The sequence below is a fragment of the Limulus polyphemus genome, unplaced genomic scaffold (assembly GCF_000517525.1).
Source record: "Limulus polyphemus unplaced genomic scaffold, Limulus_polyphemus-2.1.2 Scaffold81, whole genome shotgun sequence".
Classification (NCBI taxonomy): domain Eukaryota; kingdom Metazoa; phylum Arthropoda; class Merostomata; order Xiphosura; family Limulidae; genus Limulus; species Limulus polyphemus.
In genome coordinates this window covers 937,070-950,145 of record NW_013665691.1, presented here as the reverse complement: position 1 = coordinate 950,145, position 13,076 = coordinate 937,070, and the positions used below count along the sequence as shown (strand labels likewise).

The window sequence follows — 13,076 nt, the reverse complement described above, 5'->3', positions numbered from 1 at the left end:
TTTAGCGTTGCAAGTCCGTAGACTTACCGCTATACGTGTAGCTCTAAGAAACTACCCTGTTAGATTTTCTTGCCATTCTGTTTGGTTTAAGACTTTAGAATCAACAAAATTATCAAAGTACATCAGTCAAACGAATCCTTTTTGTTACAGGGAAGTTTAAAACTTTCACGTTGAAGCCCCCATCCAAGATTGCATCTCATTAAGATCGCTCATTCTAGATAGCCATACTCACAGGAAGGTGTCATATTGTCTAAGGTAGCAGCCACTGATTCGGCGACATCATTGATTGTGAATTTAAAGTGACCTAACAACTGCGCCGTCTGTATGGATGTGACACCATTCAACACGACCTCGCCCATAGGAGATCACAATCTTTGCGATCATCCACTTTGTCTATACTAACGATAGATCATAATCTTTGGTCAACCGAAAATAACATTAAGCAATCGACATGGCTTCATAGGTCAACATCAAACATAGTTTCTAAAACATATTAGTATCGTAATAGGTAAAATATTTCTCCATACTACAAGCACTTCATTTAGTACTGATGTTTCTCCATTTGAAGTTTTTAAGTACTCCCTAATATTCTACACGAAATAAGTTGTTGTTTCCTCAAAATATTAATATTCTTAGGTCAATTAAGTCTCAGTAGGTTAATTTTAATGTTATCTTTAAGCTATTTAATAAACATGCCATGCACTTTTAATTTAAAAAATACATCAGCTTGTTTCACAATTAATAATCTTTATTTGCGTTATTCTCATGTACATATAAATATACATATACAAAGTATCACAGCTTACGCACAACACAGTTTGGACAATTGTAATATATCAGTCTTATGTGTATATAACAAACTGGCACAAGCCAATTAAGGACAAATCAGGCTGCAAAAAACAATGTGAAATTATTTACTGGTAATGTATAAAAGATAAGTGAAATTGATTATTTCTGAGACCTTAAGCCATAATAAATAATGTATGCCAGTTCTGTGTAGAGGAACACATGTATAAGAAACAAACACCAGTCGCTAACTTTAATTTAAAATAACTGAGCAAGAAAAACCAGAAGGCTAAGTGCATAAAAATATTCAATATTATCGAAACTAAACTCAAATAAAGAATAGCTAGAAGAAGAGCCAGAACAGGTGTCGGTACAATATCAGTTTCCAGATTTAAATGTGGAAGAATGCGACTTTGGCTATTTGTAGATAAAATTACAAATCTGCCAGGTTTTCTAATTACTAAAGACACTCTTTTTGGTGAATAAATTAATATCTAATGAAGTGATCGAGAACTACAAACCAATTTTTCCCTGTATAAGATATACTTTTGACAAAAATGCCTTAAAAGGGCTTGTTAAAAACCTATCTTTTGCCACTTCTATCAAGTTAAAAAAAAATTGTCTACTAATAATTGACAGGTAGCAGTGAATATATCAGTCACAACTGCATTAATTAAAAATTTGCTGAATATTAGGAAATACCAAAATCAAATTAAGATTTTGAAAAATCCATGACTTACCCATAATCCTAGAGAAAACTTTTGGAATACCAAACCACAAGTCATCTTGTTGTTGCCAAACAAGTATAAATAACCAAATGTTCTAATTACAACCGACTGAAATGACCTAATAAGTACATAATATTATGGAATGATACATAAATGTTTTAACATCTGCTAACTTCTAAAATAAAAAAATATAAAAAAGAAAAAACCTTGGTCACACAAAATACTAAATTTTGCATTTAAAATTCTTGACAGTTTATTACAAAAATTGATATTTAATTTTTCTTAGTTTAGATTTTTCCTTTCCATTTCTTTTTGCTAATCTCACTACATTATTTTCATACTTTCACTTCTTCATACTGATCATCTAGAAACTGGAATTCTATCAAACTATAACACAGATTAGGTCATGTGCTAAAAGGTGAAGAAAATGTGATCTGTAAAAGCAGTATAAAAATATCTTGCATAAATGAAATAAAATCAGCCTCAGAAACAATTTGTTCTTTAACAGGAAAAACATGTTAATTCATAATCAATGTTTTGATTTTCTCTCTCTTTCTACTATAAAACCAAAATATCATTAAGATACACTATTATCAAAATTATTTACTAATCCAAAAAAAGAAGACAGAGAGACAGATGCATACTTTAAATAAAAACATACAAACATTACAATATAGCCGTTCCTTCTTCTAAATATGTCAGATTAAATCAAATCGGTTCTAATGATGCAAACTACAAGACAATTTTAATCATGCTTGGTGATTCTAAGAATACAAAAACAAACATCTTAAATTTTTTCTGCATTCAAAACAGTTGTCAGGAGAAATATTATAAATTATTTGTTGTACTCTTGAGATCTTTCCATAAAATTAAAACATTAGCATTAACCAATTTTCCAAAGAAATTACATTCCAGAATAAATACTTTGAACACAAAAATACTTTCAAGTTAACATATTACTCATTTTATGTACCAGAGATACTAGGTTTCTTTTCCTTTTTAATTTAGACTATTCATAAATTATATACATTCATTTAATGATAATAATTTTAACCAAATCAACATCAAATGCAAGTCTTGCTATGCAACAAAAAAATTCTATATTTTTATTATTCACCATATTTTATGTTAGTAGTCAAGTTATTCCTGTTCAGTTTTATCTATACATTTTTGTTTTAAATATTACTTTCTAAGTAAACATTATTTTCATTTTGATACATATTGAAAAGGAAGCAGTTTCATTCCTTCATAAAATGCTACAACTAACTAGCTGATCATATGTTAAGACAATTACAGTAAATCAAATAACCTGCCTAATAGAACCAAAAAAAAGACAATTTTATTTTCCATTTTTCTTTCAGAAGCTTGGTTAAAAACTTATATTTGTTAACACTTTAAGGATTACTTTATGATGATCCATTCTACTAGCAGAAACAGACCATTCTGTCATTACAGCCTACACTCATAACCTATGCTTAAAAAAAGAAAGAAAAAAAGAATGATGCAGTGAGAACATTACCAAAAAGCTATGATCATCACAATTTTTCAATTACTGTATCTTTCAAATAATTTAAAAACAGTTATATTTCTGTCTCAGTTTGAAGTCTTCTTTGATTGTGAAACAAGTCTCAATGAATATCTGAGTAAGTTAAGTGCTTTACTTATTTTCCTTTGAAAGTAAACCTTAACACAGTGAATCACAGCTACCCTGTTAACATTTTAAGCCTTACACTACACAAGAACAATGTTACCATTTATATGCCTACATTAGAAAAACACAAGCAAGCAGTACTTCTAAAATATCTGTTCATTAAAGATAGGAACAGATACTAGGAAAGACATTATGAGTTGTCAATTGCTGTATTACTATCTGTATCATGGCAACTGTTGAAATTACAATTTTTTTTTACTAAAATGTGCTTTCTATATAGCTTTAAAAATACATTATCTTACCTTCACCATATGATCATCACTTTTCATCCTAATACTAATGGACTTTTTCTCTATGAAATATTGAAACATTCATAAACATTTGATTTTTATTCTCTGAAACATTATACATTGATCCCCAAAATATGTTTGTGTGTGCTAAGTATGATCATCCAATTTTAACAATATTAAACTTATACATTACAAATATCTTTTTAGAAACTTAACTGATACATGTGACATAATATCCAAAGGTTTACGCATTATATACATATCTTATATCATGTTGGCTTTCTGTCAACATAAAATAATTAACTTTGGAACCTTAAGTCTTTAAGGCTTAAGGAAATATAACTTATAAAGCTAAGATGAGTTACAGTAAAACAACAGTGCAGTACATTCCCAAAGTTAAGTAGATGTAATGTTAATACAATAGTGCTTAATACAAAAATAAAATATACACAAACATTACAAATACTGACTTAATGATATAACATAATATGAAGAATATTCATAAAAACTGAGAAAAGAAAAAAAAATTTTAAATAAGAAAAATTTTTTTACATTTTATGAAACATTTCAGCATACAAAAAGAATAAAATATACATAAACAACTGTACACTTCTTCTTGCTGCTGTGGTATTCTTTACAATAAGATTGAAAAATTTAGAGTACTATAATTCTAATTTAAATAATAAAATTGAGTTTTTCCTCATTTTTTCATTATCATAAAAGGCTTTACTAGATGTTAATTACCAAGATATAAAAGAAAATTACTAAGTTTAAGAAAGATATATCATATGAAATTATTTACTACATCTTGAACAGCTCTATGTCAAGAATTTTTATACTGTTGCTATTGTCACATTGTCAGAAAAAGAAACTCTTTTCTTAGGTAAACTACGGCTTAATGAACGAGAGCTTAAACAGCTTGTAGTAGGAAATTTAACAGCTGTCTCAGTTAGGCATGGCTCACTCATGTTTGAATGCAATGGTCTCATCATTCCAGGAAGTAAAAATCTATTAATAGAAATATCAGGAACACTACAAGCTTGTTGTGATGGAAAGAAATCATAGTCTGAGTCTGAAGAATCTGGAACAACAAGAGAAGGGGTACAGATGGTTATACGTGATCCAAGTGTTACATGGCTGTGTGTTACTGATGTCTGATTACATTCCTCTCGAATACAGAGTGGAGACCCTAATGGAGATGAGAAGTCCACTACATCATATTCTGAATAGTCAGGTTCTGTGCATTCTGACGAGTAATCAGACAAGCTAAGGAAAAAAGAAAAATAGAATTAGTGCAATTAAATAAAAAAAAAAGCATATTTTGAAATATTAAAAAAATCAAATGATACAATAACACAAGCTAAAACATAACTTCTAAAATAATTCTAAGTAAAGAATAAACTAAGTTGAACTACATTTAAACATAGAACTAGACCAAATGATAAAAGATGTAGCTAATTAAATTAAAAAGTGAGTGGGTTGTTGTCAAAAATAGTCTGACACATGCACAAAAATGTTCAAAACAGACAGCAAGTTGTTGCAAGACACACATTATCATAGACTATAGAAGATTCCAATTATTAAAATTGTGTATGAAATGATTCTCAGTTTAAAAAACAAAATTCGTACAAAATTTGCAACAAACATAATCAAAGATAATTACATAAACTTCTCAGTTTTATTGTAAATTTTAGATTACATTTTCCTTACCTGAAAATATATTTCCGATGGATACACATCTCTGCCCATAAAAGTTATCTACCTCATGGTTCTGCCTAAAAGATTTGCATGCCACTAGTCTTGAGGCAACAGTAATTTAATTTAATGTGCTTTAACATAAACTGCACCGACGGATGACGTCTTCATGTGACAAAAGCCCTCTACCAATAGGAAGATGACACGACATCTATGTGTAGTAACTTCCCCTATGCACTCGCTTTCATGATAACTTCATTCTTTAGTGAGGCAATAGGCAATGGCTGTGATGTCTTAATTCAGACAAGAATCCTCTTGAAGCTATAGTTGAAATATGTCCTGTGTGTGAAACTTCTTCACTCACACAGGAGTATGTAGAAGTCACATTAACTTGTGAACTCATAGTAACAAAGTGAAGCAATAATAACAAAGTTTAAAGTGTAGCAAACACCAAAATTTTGTTACCTAGTGCAAATCTTGGGAAACTGAAGATGAAATAAATTTAAACATGTTTAATTCAATGCTGAAGAGAATAACAAAGTTATTAGGAATGCAAGGACATAGGGGGAGTTACGGTGGATGGACGTAGTGTTGCCCTTCTATTGGTGATTTTTGTCACAAGATGACATCATCGTGTGCAAGTGCAATTAGTTTTAAAATATTTGAAATTAGGTGGGAGTTGACTCAAGGCCAGTGTCATGCAAATCTTTTAGGCAGACATGTGAAGAAGATAGTTATTTTGTGTGCAGAAAGAGTTATTGCCTCAGAATGGCTAATTTAATAACCAATTTATCACAGAGATTTTGATTAAATAACCTAGTTTTGTGTACTTGCATAAACACAAACCACAAAAAATCAATTCCATAACACTGTGTTTAAGAAACAGTAAAATAAGTATTGGAATCTAAAGAAATCAAGTTCATCTTATGATTCTTTATAAAATTCCAAAAGTATCTAGGGACTAGGAATATCAATTTTCTTGGCTTTGTTCTGAAAGATTTCTAGGTAAAATACCATTTATTTTAACTGATTTGAAACATTTCACACATACAAACTCACTATAAACAGTTATTTTTATTGACAAGAGAATAAAAATGTAACTTCTGCTGCAGACTGGATTCATTATTGAGTGGGGTTTAGAATAAATGTTTCTCACATTTCATAGCTTTTAGTGTAGTAAAGTTTAAAATACTTGGATAACTTCTACCACAGACATGGTTATTTGTTACTCTCTATTTACAAGTTCTGCTAAGATAGCATAATGTGAAAAAAAAAGTTTCACAAGCATTTCAAGTTTTTGCAGATATAAACACTTGAATTGTAGAAGGCACATATCCTGTATTTCCTCAACTCTTGTAAATTTTATGGAATATGCACTGTTATATGAGGAACTGAATGGTGTTCATTACAAATGAAAATAAAAAAAAAATATTTAGCAGATAGAGAAATTTTCTACTAAACTTGTGAGCCCAGTAATAAAAGGAAATTGAAAGGACAACCAGCATATTTTCTGTCACAATGAAATAATTTCAGACAACAGCTGTCAGAAGCATCAGATTCAAAGCATATTTGTAAGTGCAAGGTAGAAAAATGCTACACATGCTACTAATGCAGCAGATGTGGAAGCAATCATGACAGGATACCAGTTACATGAAAGCAAGCCTTAAAAGAGGACAGAGAAGAATTCCCATCAGTAATAATAAAAATGCGAAATGGCCAAAGAGAAGCATGTCTCTCTACTAACCGAACATGCTAATAGAAGCATTTGAAGAAAAGGTCCATCATGACCAGAGCTTTGAGAGTGGTTAACATTTGGGAGATAAAACATCCCTATGGCCACTATATTCATAAAAACATCATCAAAAGACTCCTCAGATCATGCCCTAGAGACCTTTAAATTTTATTCCAAGTTTTTAAGATTTCGTGAGGACCCTACTTTAGTTACCAGAAATTACACAATTTGTCTGAATAACTCAGAGATTGGTTGTTAATATGGAAATAAATAAGATGAAATTGTTTGTTTTGTAAATTCACACAAACTACACAATGGCTATCTATTGCTAGTTGCCTAGCCAACAGCAACCACCACAAAAGAATGTCCCGTGATTGTGTCTGATGAGAGATACAAATCAAGGGAGATTATATAAATGCCTTGTTTTTATTTTAACTTTAAAACATTACAGTATCAAAAACACCTATTTTTCTGTCAAATGTGTGAATATTCACATAATTTATATTTTCCACTTGTATTAAAAGGTTTCTATGAGACAGAAATATTCTTATTTGCAGCTTAGTTTTATTAAAATCTGGTATGGTTTATTATTACACAAAAAAATAAATATTGGTTCTTACCATGTATCATCAAGACTTTTAACAGAAGCTTTTACTGAGTCTGCTTCAGACAAGTTTTCTTTAGACAACTTGATAGCTCTGTCACTGACTAAAATTTCAATATCTTTCATGGTCAGTGTACTTTGCAAGAACAGGTGTATACACTTATTGGACAAATAAATTGGAATCGTAAGGACCCTTGAATAAATAAAAAGTCACATGAACATACTATAAAGTTTTATGGTATGAAAAAAAAATTTTTTAACTCCAAAACTTTTCTTCGGAATTAATTAGCCTAATTCTTCAATACTTTGTTTAAACGACAAACAATGCAGGTGCATTTTGCATTTCAACTGTTATAATGGCATAGAAAACAATGTCTGTACTATACTACAAATCTGCATTAATGATTTAATGTGAGTAAAAAAGTAAAATTGATATCAAATTTGTTTTTATCCCACCTAAAGAGACGTTAAGCACAGAATTAGAAAATTACGAGGTGTTCAAAACATGGCATGAGTTAGATAACTACATAAAGCACTGGTAAGGAGAAAGTCAAGCTTACAAATACCATAAAGAATTCTATATATAAGACATAAAAAAGAATTGTACTTGTCTAAAAACTTTTCTAGGCCACTTCGTCTTTCTTCTATGAATGAAGGACAAAATCGGTCCACAAACAAAGTTTTGGGTGGTAATGACGGTGGATCACTAGAAGTATATATAAAAAATAAGAAATAATTTAGCCAGAACATTAAAAAGATGTGAAAAATTTCAATCTGTACATGCTGCTATTCAACTATATGAAAATATGAATGACTGCCATAACTATCACTTTTCCCACCTGTGCATATGACCTATATTTTGTACTTGAAGAGCTGCCTGGCATAGTCATTATTTCTGGTGTATACACTGCTTTTACGCTATCCAGAGCATCCCAAAGTTGAAAACCGGTAAACAACCAAAACCAGAGATTTCTTATCTCTTTCCATCATCTTTTCAACAGGTCTAGTGCCTACTTAGTTTATCATCATTTGATAGAGCAAAACAGTCTTCACGATTTTTGACTACCTGTTATTACTATCCTATGCAAAGTTTATACAGCTTGAGAATACACACTATAACCTAGTAACCTATGTACACTGTAGATATAACCCATGTACACTTTGGCAATTGAGGATTCCCTCATTTTCCTCATAGGCAGAATTAGAGTAAATTAATCTATGAGACCTTGGGTGTGGTCAAGTACATCAATCAAAAGGGTTTGACCTCTTGAGTACAAAACTGCAATTACATCTCAAATCAGTCAAGAGATGACAGAGCTATGAGCTAAAAGTTTGTATTTGAAAAAAAAAAAAACACCACATAATTCATTCTATGAGCCACTCATCCGTGGTTAGACATTTATCACTAACTGAAAAAGCTATGTAATGCTGGCTACTGAACTTTAAAAACAAGACAGGGATGGAAGTAGACATATCACTTGATCAGTTAATGAGCACATAGCAGACTAAACTGTCTAACTATACATGGAGAATAAAATTCCTGCATTACTGGCTCAGGTTTTTATGTCAAGACTTCTTGAATGTAAATGCTTTTCTGACATCATGTACATTAATTCATTAAGTAGCTTCCAGATTTTTTCCACATAAAATTATATTTTATTCTCACTTTAAACTTGTAAGATAGTTTAAAATTACATAACCTTTAAAGAGTACGTTTCATAGAATTGACTAATCTTCAGCCTTAAAACATTAGCATTTAGAAATAAAATTGAGAAAAAAGAAGAAAAATGCAACATCAAATGTATAGAATCATAAGAAAGCTAAGATGTTGTAATCCAATATTACCTTTGCAAATTAATCTAGTGTATAAAATCATAATACATTGTAAAATATTGGGTTAGATGCAATAAATAAAAATTCAGAAAGGTATAAACAGCTTAACTATATAATAAAACAAGAGGGAATCTTCAATAGCTGTGGCACTTGAAATTCTTTTAGGCAGGATCAGAGTAACTTAATATATGAAACCTTTTTTTTCCTTTTTATTAGCTATATTTTTGGGCACCAGCAATACCAATTACTCATCACATTTTCTACCAGCTTACCCTCAAATTGAAATTCTTTCAGGCGGGATTAGAGTAAATTAATCTACAAGACCTTGGGCATGGTCAAATACATCAAACAAAAGTTTGACCTCCTGAGTCCAAAACTATAATTAGATCCCATATCAGTCAAGAGATGACAGAGCTATGAGCTAAAATTTTTAACTTGAAAAAAAAAACCAAAAAACTTGGAGCAATTCTATGAGCCACTATGTCATGGCTAACAAACTGTAGAACTCTAATTTGAAATTGCAATAAGGTAGAAACTTAGTACATAAATTTTAGCAGAGGTTCTGTAGCTCTCTGGGTTTTTAAATCTTAAAATACAACAATAATTATTTTGGGAAAATTTGCTCTAAATTGAAAAACCACTCATACTGCACAATACATAAAATAACCAAGTGATATTAAACATAGGGGGGGGGCAACTTCCTTCCCCCATCTAAAAGTTGTTTCTGGTTAAAAATGAGATCAGTGAACTTTCTAGTGGGACGAGTAAATGTCACCAGCACTAGTCCAATTGGATAAGTTGGTTTCTAAATTTTTTATCACTTGCAACATAAGAACAATCGTACTTAAATCATGAATCTTACAATTTTTCTGAACAGTAATAAAAAAAATTATATACTGTGATTATTAGTACTCACGAACTAACAGAGCTATGCCATTTTAATGTTCAAAATTTATAGCATGAATGCATATGATAAGAAAGTCGAGTTATTGTTATATGTGATATTGTGTTAAACTACAAGGCTAAATAGTGAATGGAGACCAAGGTTACAAACTGATAAATCTAGCAACACTTACCATTTATTGATATATAACATGTGATTTTAGGGTGTCTTTTTGATCAAAAATACTCAATTAATAAAAACAATGATGATTTTTTTCCTGCAATATTATCATACTGATCAAACCTCAGATCCTAAACACTATCATCTTTGCAAAAATTGATAAAATTATCACGTCTTGACTGTGACACACTGTACATTAATCTCTGTGCTCAAAGTTCAAACATTACATTACTTTTGAAAATCAAGTCTATACTGAAATCCTAACTTAGCTCAGACCACAATACACAGTAAAGCATGTATTACGAAAGTGCTTATAGATTGTCTTTATCCTTTCATTTGTGTATAGGTGGTTGATTTCCCCCATCAACTTTCAGAAGGGAAATTTCGAGCTTTAAATGGGAAGGAAGTAAAATTAAGCTCTTAAAACACACCATTCTTTATTGTCTCACAGTTTCAAGTTGCCGATTTTTCACTAAAGGTAACTTTTACCTGAATCCAATATTCCTTCTAAGTTTCTAAAAACACAAATAAGATTAGATTTAAAAAGTCCTCAAAATATTGCTACATCATTAGCACTACAAAAAAGTCTGTGTGCTGAACAATGTGTAGTTTGTTACTCCTTTTACTTAATTTAACCCGTTGAACGCGACTGCTCAAAATCAGCATGGAAGTTTTGCAAGTCCTACACTGTTTATGGCACACTTGCATTCAACTCCTGAGGCAGACTGTACCCTACATAGTAAAACCAGTGATCGATGGATTAAATGAAGTTTATCAAAAGGTTATTGCTAGCATTTACTAGATATCTGTTAGTCTTGTATATATAAGACGTTCACAATGTGACGGGACAACAGGATGATGAGTAATTGAACTGCAGTCAGAGAGTGTGTAATTGAACGGAGTATTGTCGAGCACGAGTACGTGAGACGTTCTTTGAGAATTATAGCGTTTGTTATAGAGCGACTGTTGAAATTAAGTGTATCGTAAAGTTGTATTCGGAAAGAATAACCAGTTTTATTTAAGAAAGGACTTGTGTCGCTAAAGTTTCGTCGGAACGAATTTACGGAAAATTAACTAACGAACGGAGACGTAACAGTATATTAGCTTTTTCAGTCATTTGCTACCATATACCTACTTGTATGCACTACTGAAATATCATGTTAGCATGCTCCATTCTTCTGGGGTGCTTTCCCATAAATAACTTACATCGTTTAGGTATCGTTTTGCAATTAGATAGAAAATCGCACAGTCATGCATCATACAAATATTATTTGTTTTTAAGGTTCTTGTTTTTTTCTGAAATCCATGTTGTCCCACAATGACTCTAGCAAAAACTCATGACAAACAATATTTGAGCAGAAAAGTGAGAAAACATTACTGCAGGCGTAGATAATAATTAACAGTTTAAAAAAAAAAGTTTATTACCAAAATTTATTCATCAAGCCAAATAAAGTAGTTATCACAGGGGGAATAAGTGTCTTGTTACTTCGCAACCACTAGGAATAAATAACAAACACGTGCAATAGATACTACTGTAGGGATGTATGGAAGTATCGATACAAAATATGACACTAAACAACCTGCTAACAACAAAATGTACGGCCTTAAATGAAGCATAAAGTGTTATCTTTATTTCAAATTCCAATGTTCTGATAATTCTGACGTTTTCAATAATAATGCATATGATTTTTTGAAGTGAAATCAAGTGCTAACATTCTACTTTATTAGAAATTAAGTGACGAAAAAAAACTAGTCCGCGTGATTCACGAGCATAAATACGCTTATAATCAGCGGTCTCGTGAGTCGATTTCATTGTTGGATTGAAAATTTAGTCAACGATTGGATTAGCTGGTATCATTTTTGTCAGTTTTTAATTTTTTTTTATAGAGGTTATTATGCCATCTATATTTTTTTCAAGTCCTAAAAACAATCTTGATAAAGAAATTTCTGGAAAAGCAGATTTCTTGCCTACAGAAAATCAGGTTTGTGAAATCTCGTTTATTGTCACAGTTAGTGAAATATTACTTTTAATATTATTGTTGTAAGGAAATGGGTAACTTTAAGTGTATCTGAAACTTTATCAATTTGTGGGTTTGAGGACAGACCGAAATTTTTCGACAACAGTACTGGAGTTTGCTTTACGATGAGTTTATCCTTTTTATTGTTATTCAACCTTTTCAATTTCATACAAGTAGTTGTGAAGGAAGAAAAATAATTATAACAAAAAAAAAACAATTCTGCCAAGTTTAAATACGTAGATCGGGAAGGTGAGAACTGTAGCTTTAACTGATAGTATTGAGCACACCTCTTATTCCCCCCCCCCCCCCTCTATAGGAAAGAGGCTGGCGTCGCCTCTCGGTAAACTGTGCCATCGAAGGACATTAGGTCGTTAATTATGAAACGTGGGTATTAGGCCTACTATATCTTTATAACAAATGCATTCTTGAAGGAACAGGATATTTCTAGAAAGAGGTGGCGTGATACTAGTCACGTGACCTCGCTGACGCAACAATACTATTGTTGTACAGAGTTGTTTATAATAGTAATATAATTTAACAGTTAATTACTGCTCTGCATGTAGATATTACAGTACTTTACTATGATAAAACATACATATTTATGTTAATTTAAATCTAGCTTCCCATGTAGCGTTACAACAGAATGATGATTTGTCGACTTTTCATTGGATGTTTG

The 13,076-nt window shown here is 31.1% G+C and overlaps 1 protein-coding gene across 1 annotated transcript in view; it reads right to left on the bottom strand.

Moving 5' to 3' along the window:
• Positions 1-730: 730 nt before the first annotated feature.
• Positions 731-13,076, bottom strand: part of LOC106467571 (sorting nexin-4-like) — a 16,250-nt gene continuing 3,904 nt past the window's right edge. Inside the window, exons 4-6 of the mRNA XM_022396466.1 lie at positions 8,094-8,192; positions 7,503-7,679; positions 731-4,721 (exon numbers count right to left, since the gene is read on the bottom strand). Of these exons, the coding sequence (XP_022252174.1) occupies positions 4,289-4,721; positions 7,503-7,679; positions 8,094-8,192 (709 nt within the window). The 3' untranslated portion in view covers positions 731-4,288. The remainder of the gene's footprint in view (positions 4,722-7,502; positions 7,680-8,093; positions 8,193-13,076) is intronic.